The 14,430-nt window shown below is 41.4% G+C and overlaps 1 protein-coding gene across 3 annotated transcripts in view; it reads left to right on the forward strand.

The window, feature by feature from the left end:
* The window catches only part of LOC101901648 (rho-associated protein kinase 1), an 81,629-nt gene that overhangs the window by 51,493 nt on the left and 15,706 nt on the right, over positions 1–14,430 (forward strand). For 2 of the 3 annotated variants that reach the window (XM_059121866.1, XM_059121864.1), the window contains exons 4-10: positions 78–2,945; positions 4,812–4,966; positions 5,045–5,164; positions 5,425–5,615; positions 9,127–9,320; positions 9,389–9,494; positions 9,567–9,800. In XM_059121866.1, coding sequence (XP_058977849.1) covers positions 78–2,945; positions 4,812–4,966; positions 5,045–5,164; positions 5,425–5,615; positions 9,127–9,320; positions 9,389–9,494; positions 9,567–9,800 — 3,868 coding nt within the window. The remainder of the gene's footprint in view (positions 1–77; positions 2,946–4,811; positions 4,967–5,044; positions 5,165–5,424; positions 5,616–9,126; positions 9,321–9,388; positions 9,495–9,566; positions 9,801–14,430) is intronic. The other variant, XM_059121865.1, reaches the window with a different exon arrangement.

Here is a 14,430-nt window from a genome sequence, read left to right on the forward strand (position 1 = left end):
ATTGTCCTTTAGGTCCTTATTAAATGGAATTTTTTTAACGACCTTTAATTTTGGTTTTTTTCTTTTTTTCCTTCCAGACAAACCGCTTGCCCAACAGATCTGCCAGCTGCGCATGAATGTCGATGATTTCGATTTTATCAAAATCATTGGTGCCGGTGCCTTTGGCGAAGTTCAGTTGGTGCGACATAAATCCTCCCGCCAGGTGTATGCCATGAAACGTTTATCGAAATTCGAAATGATGAAACGACCCGATTCCGCCTTCTTTTGGGAGGAACGTCACATTATGGCCCACGCGAATTCCGAATGGATTGTCCAGCTGCATTTTGCCTTTCAGGACGCCAAATATTTGTATATGGTGATGGATTACATGCCCGGTGGGGATATTGTATCGCTGATGTCAATGTATGAGATACCCGAGAAATGGGCCATATTCTACACCATGGAAGTGGTGCTGGCCCTGGACACCATACACAATATGGGCTTTGTACATCGCGATGTGAAACCGGATAATATGCTGTTGGATTGCCATGGCCACTTGAAGTTGGCCGATTTTGGTACGTGTATGCGCATGGGACCCAACGGCTTGGTGGTGTCCAGCAATGCGGTGGGTACTCCGGATTATATTAGTCCCGAAGTGCTGCAGAGTCAGGGTGTGGACAATGAATATGGCCGTGAGTGTGATTGGTGGTCGGTGGGTATTTTCCTTTACGAAATGTTGGTGGGTGATACACCCTTCTATGCGGATTCCTTGGTTGGCACCTATGGCAAGATTATGGATCACAAGAATTCGTTGAATTTCCCCGCCGAAGTGGAGATCAGTGAAAATGCCAAGAGCCTGATACGGGCATTTTTGACAGATCGTACCCAGCGTTTGGGCCGCCGAGGTATCGATGAAATCAAGGAACATCCATTCTTCCAAAACGACACCTGGAGTTTTGATAACATACGCGAAAGTGTCCCTCCCGTAATACCTGAACTGTCTTCCGACGATGACACCCGAAATTTTGAGGATATCGAACGAGATGAGACGCCTGAGGAAGTGTTTCCTGTGCCGAAAAATTTCGATGGCAATCATTTGCCATTCATTGGCTTTACCTACACCGGAGATTATCAGCTGCTGTCGAACAATGACACCGTCGATGCCAAGGAGAACAACATGAATTCCGTCAACCACAATCACCGCCACCGGCCCTCAAATTCCAATGAGATCAAGAGATTAGAGGCTTTGCTCGAAAGGGAGCGTAACCATGTGGAGACATTGGAGAAACAGGACAAATCCCTGAGACAACAATTGGAATTGATTAGCCAAAGGGAGAGCGAATTGCAGGCCATGGCCTCGGATTATGAAAAGAATTTGGCCATAACCCAGCACAACTACAAAATGACCCTGCAAAAGTTTGAACAGGAAATTGAGTTGCGTAAAAAGACCGAGATACTCCTGGCCGAGACCCAAAAGAATTTGGACAATGAACAGAAGATTCGAACCCGGGAGATGAACAACAATCAGCATCACAATGAGAAAATTCTGACGCTGGAAAAACAGCTGAAGGAAATGGAAGAGAATTTCAAAAACGAAACAGAAAATTCGCAAAAACTTAAAAAACAGGCAGCGGAATTGGGTCTGGCCAAACAGGAACTGGAGGCGAAAATTGCCCAGTTGCAGCTGATGATCACAAGCCTGCAGGGCCAAAAGGAAACACTGCAGCAGGAAGTGGCTGAGCTGCAGGCCCAACTGGCCCAGGAAAAGAATTTGCGCTCCCAGCTAAAGGAACTGCAAAAAGAAACCGAAAATAAACTGCAATCCATTGCCAATGACTTGGAACGGGCAATTTCCCGGGAACAACAGGCCTACGAAGACAATCGCATACTCAATGAGAAAATCTCCGATCTGGAAAAGGCCCATGCGGGCTTGGATTTTGAACTAAAGGCAGCCCAGGGTCGTTATCAGCAAGAGGTAAAGGCCCATCAGGAAACCGAAAAATCTCGCATGCTCAGTCGCGAGGAAGCCAATCTCCAGGAGGTCAAGGCCCTGCAGACAAAGCTAAATGAAGAGAAATCGGCCCGCATTAAATCCGATCAGAATTCCCAAGAAAAAGAAAGACAACTGTCCATGCTCTCTGTCGACTATCGGCAAATCCAACAGCGTCTACAAAAGCTTGAGGGAGAATGCCGACAAGAAGCCGAGAAGGTATCCGTCCTACAATCCCAACTAGATCAAGAATATTCCAAGAAAAACTCCCTTCTCTCCGATCTAAGTCTGAAAAGTTCCGAGGTGGCCCATCTCAAGTCGCGCGAAAACCAACTGCAAAAGGAGCTCAGCGCCCTGCGCGAAAACAAACGCAAATACGAAGAAGACATGGCCCTGCTAAAAATCTCGCTAAACAAGGAGATCCTGCAAAAGAAGGAGCTCCAAGATCAATTGGATGCCGAACAAATTTTCTCCCGCCTCTACAAAGCCCAGGCCAATGAACATCGCGAAGAGATCGAGGAACGTTGTCGTGAAATACAAGATCTGAAAGAGGAACGTGTCTCGCTCAAACATCAAGTACAAGTGGCAGTGGCTCGGGCCGATTCCGAAGCCCTAGCCCGTTCCATTGCCGAAGAGACGGTGGCCGATTTGGAAAAAGAAAAGACCATCAAAGAATTGGAACTAAAAGATTTCATGACCAAACATCGCAATGAAATAGCTGCCAAGGATTCATTGCTAACGGCGGCCAAGGAAACCGAGGCGGACTATGTGAAGAAACTCAATGCAAAGAATTCGGAAATGGATGAGTTGCAGCAACAGAACAAGAAATTGCAGGAAGAAGTTGTCCAGGTGAAGACGACGAAAGAGGAAGAAATTGCCAAACTCAAGGACAAGTGGAAGAATGAAATGTTGCTGAAACAGGTGGCCGTTAATAAATTGGCCGAGGTTATGAATCGACGAGATACCGATTCGAAACGTAAGTATTTGTTATGTCTTTTTTTTTGCCATTTGTTGGATCTCACTTTTAGTTTCCCTTCAGGTGAGGTCTATGGAGACTTCCTCCTGGATCTGGTCTTATGATCGTCTATGGAGATTCGCTTCTCTATGGAGAATTCCTCCTGGTCGCTATATAGACTTGCTCGTGGTCGCCTATGGAGACTCCCTCCTGGTCGCTATATAGACTTGCTCGTGGTCGCCTATGGAGACTCCCTAATGGTTGTCTATGGAGACTCGCTCCTGGTCCTCTATGGAGACTCCTTCTTGGTCGTCTATTAAGACTCTCTTCTGGTCCTCTATGGAGTCTCCCTCCTGGCCGTCTTTAGAGACTCCTATCTAGTTCTCTTGGTCGTCTATGGAGACTCCCTCCCGGTCGTCTATCGAGACTCTCTTTTGGTCGTCAATGGATACTTTCTTCTGGTCGTCTATAAAGACGTTCTTCTGGTGGTCTATGGATTTCCAGGGAGACTCTCTTTTGGTTGTCTATCGAGTCTATGGGTACGGCCTTCTGGTCGCCTATGTAGACTCACTTCTGGTCACCTATAGGACCTCCCTTCTGCTGGCCTATAGAGGCTCCCTTCTGCTCGTCTATAGAGGCTCCCTTCTGCTCGTCTATAGAGACTCCCATCTACTCGTCTATAGAGGAGACTCCCAGCTGCTCGTCTATAGGGGAGACTCCCAGCTGCTCGTCTATGGAGGAGACTCCCAGCTGCTCGTCTATAGAGGAGACTCCCAGCTGCTCGTCTATAGAGGAGACTCCCAGCTGCTCGTCTATAGAGGAGACTCCCAGCTGCTCGTCTATAGAGGAGACTCCCAGCTGCTCGTCTATAGAGGAGACTCCCAGCTGCTCGTCTATAGAGGAGACTCCCAGCTGCTCGTCTATAGAGGAGACTCCCAGCTGCTCGTCTATAGAGGAGACTCCCAGCTGCTCGTCTATAGAGGAGACTCCCAGCTGCTCGTCTATAGAGGAGACTCCCAGCTGCTCGTCTATAGAGGAGACTCCCAGCTGCTCGTCTATAGAGGAGACTCCCAGCTGCTCGTCTATAGAGGAGACTCCCAGCTGCTCGTCTATAGAGGAGACTCCCAGCTGCTCGTCTATAGAGGAGACTCCCAGCTGCTCGTCTATAGAGGAGACTCCCAGCTGCTTGTCTATAGAGGAGACTCCCAGCTGCTCGTCTATAGAGGAGGCTCCCAGCTGCTTGTCTATAGAGGAGACTCCCAGCTGCTTGTCTATAGAGGAGAGGCTCCCAGCTGCTCGTCTATAGGGGAGACTCTATAGGGACTCCTCTCTGGCCCTCTCGTCTATAAAGACTCGCTTCTGGTCGTCATTACAGACTCTCTTCTCGTCGTCTTTAGAGATTCTTTTCTCGTCGTCTATAGAGACTTCCTTCTGGTAGTTAATAAGGACTCATTTAGGGGTTCTCTAAAGGGACTGCTCTCGGATCGTCTGCAGGGAGTCTCTTCTTCTCCCTTCTGGTCGTCTATAGAGACTCTCTTCTAGTCGTCCATAGAAACTCCTCTCAGATCGTCTACAGGGAGTCTCTTCTTCTCCCTTCTGGTCGTCTCTAGAGACTCTCTTCTAGTCGTCCATAGAGACTCCTCTCGGATCGTCTGCAGGGACTTCCTTCTTCTCCCTTCTGGTGGTCTATAGATACTCTAGTCGTCCATAGAGACTGGTCGTCAATAACTTTTTTTCTGGTTGTCTGCATCCCTTCTGATGGTTTAAAAAAATCCTTCTGTTCGTCAGAGAGACCCACTTTTTGTCCTCTAGGAAATTTTATTTGTCGTATCGAAATTTTAAGGTTCAACATCTAATTTCCCTCTATCTCTCTTTCTTCCCCCACAGAACAAAAAGGCAAAGCCCGCTCATCGGCTGAGTTGCGTAAGAAGGAAAAGGAAATGCGTCGCCTACAGCAGGAAATGCAACAGGAGCGTGATAAATACAGTCAATTGTTACTTAAATATCAAGATCTGCTTAGTCAGGCCGTTGAAGACAGTCATGTAAGTATTCGTATCGTATCGAAACATTTTTGTTTTCAGAATTTCGTATTAAAATCATATCTCTCCTCCTCCTTGCAGATTAAACAAAAACTCCAAATGGAAATCGATTGCAAGGCAACGGAAATTGAAAAATTACAATCGAAACTTAATGAAACAGCATCCTTGTCATCTGCCGACAATGATCCCGAAGATAATCAGGTGAGGGCTTCATTTTTTTTAAAAAACTCAACTAACAAAAATAACATCATTCAAATTAACCAAAATCACTTTTCTCTCTTCTCTTTTTTTTTCTACAACTTCTCCTGCTACATCAAACAATCATGCTTCAACTGACCGCATCATAATTTGGCCAACACCTTTTAACCTGTCAAATTTGTTCCCATCATAATTTGCTTTGTCAATAATCTGTCATTCGCCCAAAATCCATTTAATTTCCGTTCCGTTTTGGGTTCGCATAGAATTCATCTCTGCTTTCACTTACACAGGACTCGGTATTTGAGGGCTGGCTGAGTGTGCCCAATAAACAGAATATACGGCGCCACGGCTGGAAGCGTCAATTTGTTGTGGTATCATCGCGCAAAATCATATTCTATAATTCGGAAATCGACAAACAGAATACCATTGATCCTGTGCTAATATTAGATTTAAGGTAAGTTTTTCAAAAGTGTTATTTGTAATCATAAGGACAACAAACAAGCCTCCGCCATTTGGAAGGAATTTGAAAATTTAAAAAAAATTCCGAAAACTGACACTTAAATGAAAACCGTTATATGGTGACTATACGTGGACGTAAATCTGCTTACGACAGCTTACGATTTTTTTTTGCCATAGGCTGTAGTACCCATAAAGATCTTCTAATACGAAATTCGAAGTAATTGCGGTAAATAATGTCGCTAATATCATTAAAATACCGAATATCGGGAGGTACTGTTATATGGGGGCTACACGAAGACGTGGACCTGCTTACGATTTTTTTTTGCCACAGGCTGTAGTAACCACTACGAACTTCAAATACGAAATTTAAAATAATTTCGGTTAATGATGTTGTGGAAATCGTCAAAATACCGAATATCGGGAGGTACTTTATATGGGGGCTATACGAAGTCGTGGACCTGCATACAAAAATTTTTGCCATAGGTTGTGGTACCTATTAAGATCTTCCAATTCGAAATTTGAAACAGTTCCAGTGAATAATATCGCAAAAATCATGAAAATACCGAATATCGGAAGGTGACGTTATATGGGGGCTTAACGAAGACGTAGACCTACATACGAAATTTTTTGCCATAGGTTGTAGTGCCCACTAAGATCTCCCAATATGAAATATGAAACGAATCCGGTAAATAATGTCGCTAAAATCATGAAAATACCGAATATTGGGAGGTACCGGTATATGGGGACTATACGAAGACGTGGACCTGCATACAAAAATTTTTGCCATAGGTTGTAGTGCCCACTAAGATCTTCCAGTACGAAATTTGAAACGATTCCGGTGCATAATGTTGTGGAAATCATCAAAATATCGAATATACGGAGGTAGCGTTATATGGGGACTATACGAAGACGTGGACCTGCATACAAAAATTTTTGCCATAGGTTGTAGTACCCATTACGAACTTTAAATTCGAAATTTGAAATAATTCCGGTAAATAATGTCGCTAAAATCATGAAATTCCGAATATCGGGAGGTACCGTTATATGGGGGCTATACGAATATGTGGACCTTCATACGGAATGTTTTGCCGTAGGTTGTAGTGCCCATTACAAACTTCAAATACGAAATTTGAAACAGTTCCAGTGAATAATGTTGCTGAAATCATCAAAATACCGAATATCGGGGGGTACCTTTATATGGGGGCTATACGAAGACGTGGACCTGCAAACCAAATTTTTTGCCATAGGCTGTAGTATCAATTTCGAACTTCAAATACCAAATTTGAAACAATTCCAGTGAATAATGTCGCAAAAATCATGAAAATTCCGAATATCGGGGGTAACGTTATATGGGGGCTATAGGAAGACTTGGACCTGCATACAAAAATTTTCGTCAGAGGCTGTAGTACCCGTTACGAACTTTAAATATGAAATTCGAAATAATTCCGGTAAATAATGTCGCAAAAAACATGAAAATACCGAATATTGGGAGGTACCGTTATATGTAGGCTATACGAAGACTTGGACCTGCATACAAAAATTGTTGTCATAGGTTGTAGTACCCACTAAGAACTTTAAATACGAAATTTGAAATAATTCCGGTTAATGATGTTGTGGAAATCATCAAAATACCGAATATCGGGAGGTACTTTATATGGGGGCTATACGAAGTTGTGGACCTGCATACGATTTTTTTGCCATAGGTTGTAGTACCCATTACGAACTTTAAATACGAAATTTGAAATAATTCCGATAAATAATGTCGCTAAAATCATCCAGATATCGAATATCGGAAGGTACTGTTATATGGGGGCTATAAGAAGACGTGGACCTGCATACAAATATTTTTGTCATAGGCTGTAGTATCAATTTCGAACTTCAAATACCAAATTTGAAACAATTCCAGTGAATAATATCGCAAAAATCATGAAAATACCGAATATCGGAAGGTGACGTTATACGGGGCTTAACGAAGACGTAGACCTACATACGAAATTTTTTGCCATAGGTTGTAGTGCCCACTAAGATCTTCCAATACGAAATTTGAAACAATTCCGCTAAATAATGTCGTTAAAATCATGAAAATATAGAATATCGGGAGGTGTCGTTATATGGGGGCTATACGAAGACCTTGACTTGCATAAGAAATTTTTTGCCATAGGTTGTAGTGCCCACTAAGATCTTCCAATACGAAATTTGAAACGATTCCGGTAAATAATGTCGCAAAAATCATGAAAATACCGAATATCGGGAGGTATCGTTATATGGGGGCTATAGGAAGACTTGGACCTGCATACAAAAATTTTCGTCAGAGGCTGTAGTACCCGTTACGAACTTTAAATATGAAATTCGAAATAATTCCGGTAAATAATGTCGCTAAAATCATGAAAATTCCGAATATCGGGAGGTACCGTTACATGGGGGCTATACGAATACGTAGACCTTCATACGGAATTTTTTGCCATAGGTTGTTGTGCCCATTACGAACTTCAAATACGAAATTTGAAACGATTCCGGTGAAAAATGTTGCGGAAATCATCAAAAAACCGATTATCGGGAGATACCGTTATATGGGGCTACACGAAGTCGTGGACCTGCATACGATTTTTTTTTTGCCATAGGTTGTGGTACCTATAAAGATCTTCTAATTCGAAATTTGAAATGATTCCGGTGAAAAATGTCGCAAAAATCATGAAAATATCGAATATCGGGAGGTAACGTCATATGGGGGCTATACGAAGGTGTGGGTCTGCATACGAAATTTTTTGCAATAGGTTGTAGTGCCTATTACGAACTTCAAATACGATATTTGAAATAATTCCGATAAATAATGTCGCTAAAATCATCCAAATATCGAATATCGGAAGGTACTGTTATATGGGGGCTATAAGAAGACGTGGACCTGCATACACAAATTTTTGTCATAGGTTGTAGTGCCCACTAAGATCTTCAAATACGAAATTTGAAAGGATTCCGCTAAATTATGTCGCTAATATCAAGAAAATACCGAATATCGGGAGGTACCCATTGCGAACTTTAAATATGAAATTTGAAATAATTCCGGTAAATTGTGTCGCTAAAATCATGAAAATACCGAATATCGGAAGGTACCGTCATATGGGGGCTATACGAAAACGTGGACCGACATGGCCCATTTACGAACTTAACCTGCCTACTGGTAAACTATGCATGTATACAAAATTTTAGCCTTCTATCTCAATTCGTTCGAAAGATAGCGGGATTACAACAGACAGACGGACAGAGAGACAGACTGATGGACAGAAAAACAAACAGACGGACATCGCTAGATCGTCTTAGAATTTCACGCTGATCCAGAATATATATACTTTGTAGGGTCTATTATGAATATTCCGTCTAATATACGCTCCATTGAATAGTGGAGGGTAAAAAAATCGTAGATTTTTTACGAATATTTTGAACCACATTCCCGATGTTATTTTTTTAACCACATCTTGTTCCCATTTCTCCTTTTTTCGAAATATCAGCAAAGTATTTCACGTACGTTCAGTAACTCAGGGTGATGTTATTAGAGCCGATGCCAAAGAGATACCGCGCATATTCCAATTATTATACGCCGGCGAGGGTGAGGCCCGCAGACCCGATGAACAGCAACAATTGGATATGAGTATGATAAGGGGTGGTACAGGAGACGAAAGACCAGGATCCATAATCCATAAAGGTATACTCTTGATAAAATCTCTCCCCTTACCCATTAAAAAACCTTTCTGTCCCTGCTCTCTCCTCTAGGCCATGAATTTGTGCATATAACCTATCATATGCCAACAGCTTGTGAAGTATGTCCCAAACCTTTGTGGCACATGTTTAAGCCGCCGGCGGCGTATGAATGCAAAAGGTAAGTGAAAATTAATTCCGCAAAAAATTCCATTTTTTTATTGGACGAATATTATTTTTCTTGGAATTGCAGATGCCGCAACAAAATCCACAAGGAACATGTCGACAACAATGATCCTTTGGCTCCATGCAAGCTACACCATGATCCTCATAGTGCCAGAGAAATGCTCCTATTGGCCTCAACGCCCGACGAACAAAATCTCTGGGTATCACGTCTCTCTAAACGTATCCAAAAATGTGGATATAAGGCAAATTCCTCATCAAATAATAATAGCAATAATTCAGATGGTAGTAAAATATCACCAAGGTAAGTTGAATGTTCGTTTTTTTTTTTTTTTTTTTGGAAATTTCGTAATTTTTATGTGGGGTTCTAATTTTGTTTTTGTTTAATAACAATTGTCTGTGTTTTGTAAATAATTCAATGGGAATTTCTATTTTTTTTGGCTTTTTAATTTTATTTATTTTTTCTGTGAAGAAAGGAGAATTAAACCACATTTTTGAAACCCGAAATATATCGTTACTTACCCTCACAAAAATCAACTCTTGATAGAATATCTCTCACAGAAATTTTATAAATAAATTACCGTCCAAAAATATTTTATATAGATACGGCCGTTTGTAATGTCATATCGATTAAAGGGTAGCCCATAAATCGTCTATTGATAGAATATTTTTCACGTATGTATGTGTGTAGGAGACTATTTTAAGGATGTTTATATATATATGGGCAGTGTTGGCTTTTTTTTGTGATACCGTTGCTATTTTTTGTTTGCAATTAGTAAGGCTTAACCTATTTATTGTTTTTAGAAGTTCGTTTGTAAAATTTAGAAGACAAGCCGAAGAAATTGTTATATTCTTTGGTTCCTCTCATTGACACATTAACAAAGTTCAAAGGGCCGCATCCCTACTAATAATGGGTGCCTTCAGGAGCACGCCTCAAGCAGCACAGGATACTCAACTGGACTTAAGTCCATGTGGAGGAACAGGCATTCAGGAGTGCTCTTCGACTTAGAGAACTAAACGAATGGTGCAGTCAACCCTTTGGACATTCTGCGATTCTAAGACGTATAAGGAATGTAGGAGTAATAGCCAATGCAAGTGACTATATTTCACCTCGGTTGAGCTTCTACCGACCTGACATACACATACCTGATAGAGACGCCTGGGCCCACAACAACCCACCTTTCCGCGGCATAGCTGTTTATACCGACGGTTCAAAGATGGAGTGTGGTACGGGAGCTGGTGTCCTTCTGTGATACCCTTAATGTTCGTGAATCGTACAAGCTTGGAAACAACTGTAGCGTATTTCAGGCGGAAATCTTTGCAATAAAAAAGGCCACAGACCTGCTGGTCACGAGGAACACTGAGGTCAGCGGTCCGGTGACTATATATGTCGATAGTCAAGCGGCACTGAAGGCCTTAAATTCCTTTACTATGAAGTCTAGGGCTGTTTTGAACTGCAGGAAAGCCTTGGAAAACTCTGGGTTGTCCATCAAGCTCTGTTGGGTTCCTGGCCATTATAACATTCCAGGTAACGAGACTGCAGACGACTTAGCTAGGCTAGGATCCGAATCAACTACATTTGAAGTAGACAACTCGGTTAAACCACCACTGTGCCATTTCTTACAGGTCATTCATAGACATTACTCTAAGAGAATCCAACAAAAATTGCTGGACGAAATGGGATGCACCATCTCCAAAAGAATCTGGCTCTCAGGGAAGGGAACAAGGTCGCTGCTGTCATTGTCGAAACCTGATCTAAAACTTGTGGTGGGTATCATCACAGGGCATTGTAAGGTGAGGGCTATGACCTCGAAATGGGACAGCGACGACATTGACTACTGTAGGATTTGTCAAGATGAAGAAGAAATCGAAACAGTGGAACACTTGCCCTGCCACTTCCTAGCACTCTTTAATGTGAGACACAGACTAGTGGGAGAACTATTGTCACATGATCTGTCTTCTTTTTCTAACACCGACCCTATAGTAATCCTTCAATTATCCAGAAGATTCAAGTGGCTAAAGACGACACGGCAAACTCCTCAGCCGAAGATCACATTCTATAACTTAACATTCTTCTAGGATGAACACAATGGACCTATAGGTCTCCGAGTGGAGCGGTTGTCACATGGTAACCGCACGTTCTTTAACCTAACCTAACCTTGGTTCCTCTCCCATTGGGGAGGTCTTTTATAACAACTCCTGGGGAGAATATTCCCAGACAAAAACTAAGGGAATTTATGAGGATTGGTGGATCTTTTCGAACATACTTAATAATCGTTTTCATACCTTCAGTCATATGGCTAGAGAGGGTATATATCATTTGATACGGTCAAAACATGCCTCATCGAAATAATTGTTTTAAACCCTAGGTCTCTTTGGACCAAATCCGTTTCAGGACATTTGGAGTCGATCTAGCGATGTCCGTCGGTCCGTCCGTCTATCTGGCTGGCTGGTGCGCACGATAACACTCGAAGGGAGTATCCGATTTGATCGAATTCGGAGATGGACAAAATCGGTCCACTCCTTCTGTTACCTCCCCCACAAAATGTCAGCATTTTCAATGAAAATAATTGACATTTTCTCTGGTTTTTCGACCTTTTTCGATAGTTAATAAAAACAATTATTTGAGCTTGAGCTTGACCTCAAGCTCAAATAATTGTTTTTATTAACTATTGAAAATAATTGACCGCATAGAACAAGAATGAATCATCCAATTAGGTGTAACGTTTGCAAATCCTAATATTTTTTGTTAGTGCTATGTCAGGTGCGAGAATCGACAATATCTGTCCACCACATCAAGTACCTCCCCCAAAAAGGATCAAATTTTCGAATAATTATGAACCTTTATAAATTGGGAAATAAGAGTCCAATTGTCTTCAAATTTCACACATCCCAATATTTTTGTTAAGAAAAGATCTGGTGTGAGAATGGAATATATCGGTCCACTGCTTTCGGTTCCTCCCCCCCATAGGGTCAAAATTTTGAATATCCATTAAGCTCATAAAACGCGAAATGAGCCTCTCAATCTTTTCAAATTTCTCACATCCAAAAACTTATACTAAACCAAGATCTGGTATGAAGATGGTAGATATCGGACCACTCGTTCTGAAACCTTCCCAACATAGGGTCAAAATTTTTAATAATTATAACATTTATAAAATTTGAAGTATGTGTCCGAATATCTTCAGCTTTCGCACATTTCAGTATTTCTACAAGATCTGATGGGAGGATGGGGTATATCGGTCCACTCCTCCTGGTACCTCCCCCACAAAATGTCAACATTTTCAGAAAGAAAATAATTTACTGCACAGAAAGAGAAAGGATAATCCGTTGTTGCTCCAACTTTGTAAATTCTAATATTTCCATTAGTGCTACGTTAGGTGCGAAAATGGACAATGTCGGTCCACTCCATCAAGTACCTACCCCACAAAGGGTTAAAATTTTGAATAATTACAACTCTTATAAAATGTGACGTAAGAGTCCGATTGTTTCCCAATTATACAGATCACAATATTTTTATTAATCCAAGGTCTGGTGTGAAGATGGAATATATCGGTCCACTCCTTCTTGTACCTCTCCTACAAAGGATAAAAATTTCGAATATCCGTGAAGCTCATAAAATGCGAAATGAACACCCGATTATATTTAGACATGGCACATTTAAATGTTTCCATTAACACAAGTTCTGATATGAAAATGGTAGAGATTGGACCATTGCAACTGGTACCTCCCCACAAAGGGTCAAATTTTGAATAACCAAAACCATTATAAAATCCGAAATAAGCAACCAAATTATACACATCACAATATTTTTATTTACCTATGGTCTGGTGTGAAGATGGAATATATCAGTCCACTCTTTCTCGTACCTCCCCCACAAAGGGTCCAAATTTTGAATATCCATGAAGCTCATAATACGTGAAATTAACATCAAATTCCATTCAGACTTGGTACATCTCAATATTTTTATCAACACAACACCTGTTTTAAAGATGGTAGAGATCGGACCATTTCTTCTGGTACCTCCCCAACAAAGGGTCAAAGTTTTGAATAACCAAAACGTTTACAAAATTCGAAATAAGCTTCCGGTTCCCTTCATATTTCAAACATCCTATTATTGCTACTAACACAAGCTATGCTCTGAAGATGGAATACATCGGTATACTCTTTCTGGTACCTCCCCCAGAATGAGTCAAAATTTTGAATATCCACGAAGCTCCCTATAAGCGAAATTCACATCCGATTCCATTCAGACTTGGTACATTTCAATATTTGTAACAACATAAGATCTGTTATAAATATCGTAAAGATCGGGCCATTTCATCTGGTACCTCCCCCACAAATGGTCAAAGTTTTGAATAACCAAAACGTTTGTAAAATCTGAAATAAGCAACCGGTTCCCTTCATATTTCACACGTCCCATTATTTCTTCCAACACAGGTCTTGTGTGAAGATCGAATATATCGGTGTCCTCCTTCTGGTACCTCCCCCACAAAATTTTGAATATCCACGAAGCTCATAAAAAGCGAAATTAACATCCAATACCATTCAGACTTTGCACATCTGAATATTTCTAACGACGCAAGATCTGTTATAAAGATCGGACCATTCCTTCTGGTACCTCTCCCACAAAGGGTCAAAGTTTTGAATAACCAAAACGATTAAAAAATCTGAAATAAGCAGCCGGTTCTCTTCAAATTATACACATCACAATATTTTTATTAACCAAAGGTCTGTTGTGAAATTGGGATATATCGGTCTAATCCTTCTGGTACCTCCCCCACATTTTTAAAAACCATGAAGCTGATAAAGCGCAGAATTAACATCCGATTCCATTCAGACTCAGACTCAGACATCTCAATATTACCATTAACACAAGATCTGTTAAACAGATGGTGAAGGTCGGACCATTTTTTCTGGTACCTCTCCCACAA

Source organism: Musca domestica, unplaced genomic scaffold (assembly GCF_030504385.1).
Source record: "Musca domestica strain aabys unplaced genomic scaffold, Musca_domestica.polishedcontigs.V.1.1 2, whole genome shotgun sequence".
NCBI lineage: Eukaryota > Metazoa > Arthropoda > Insecta > Diptera > Muscidae > Musca > Musca domestica.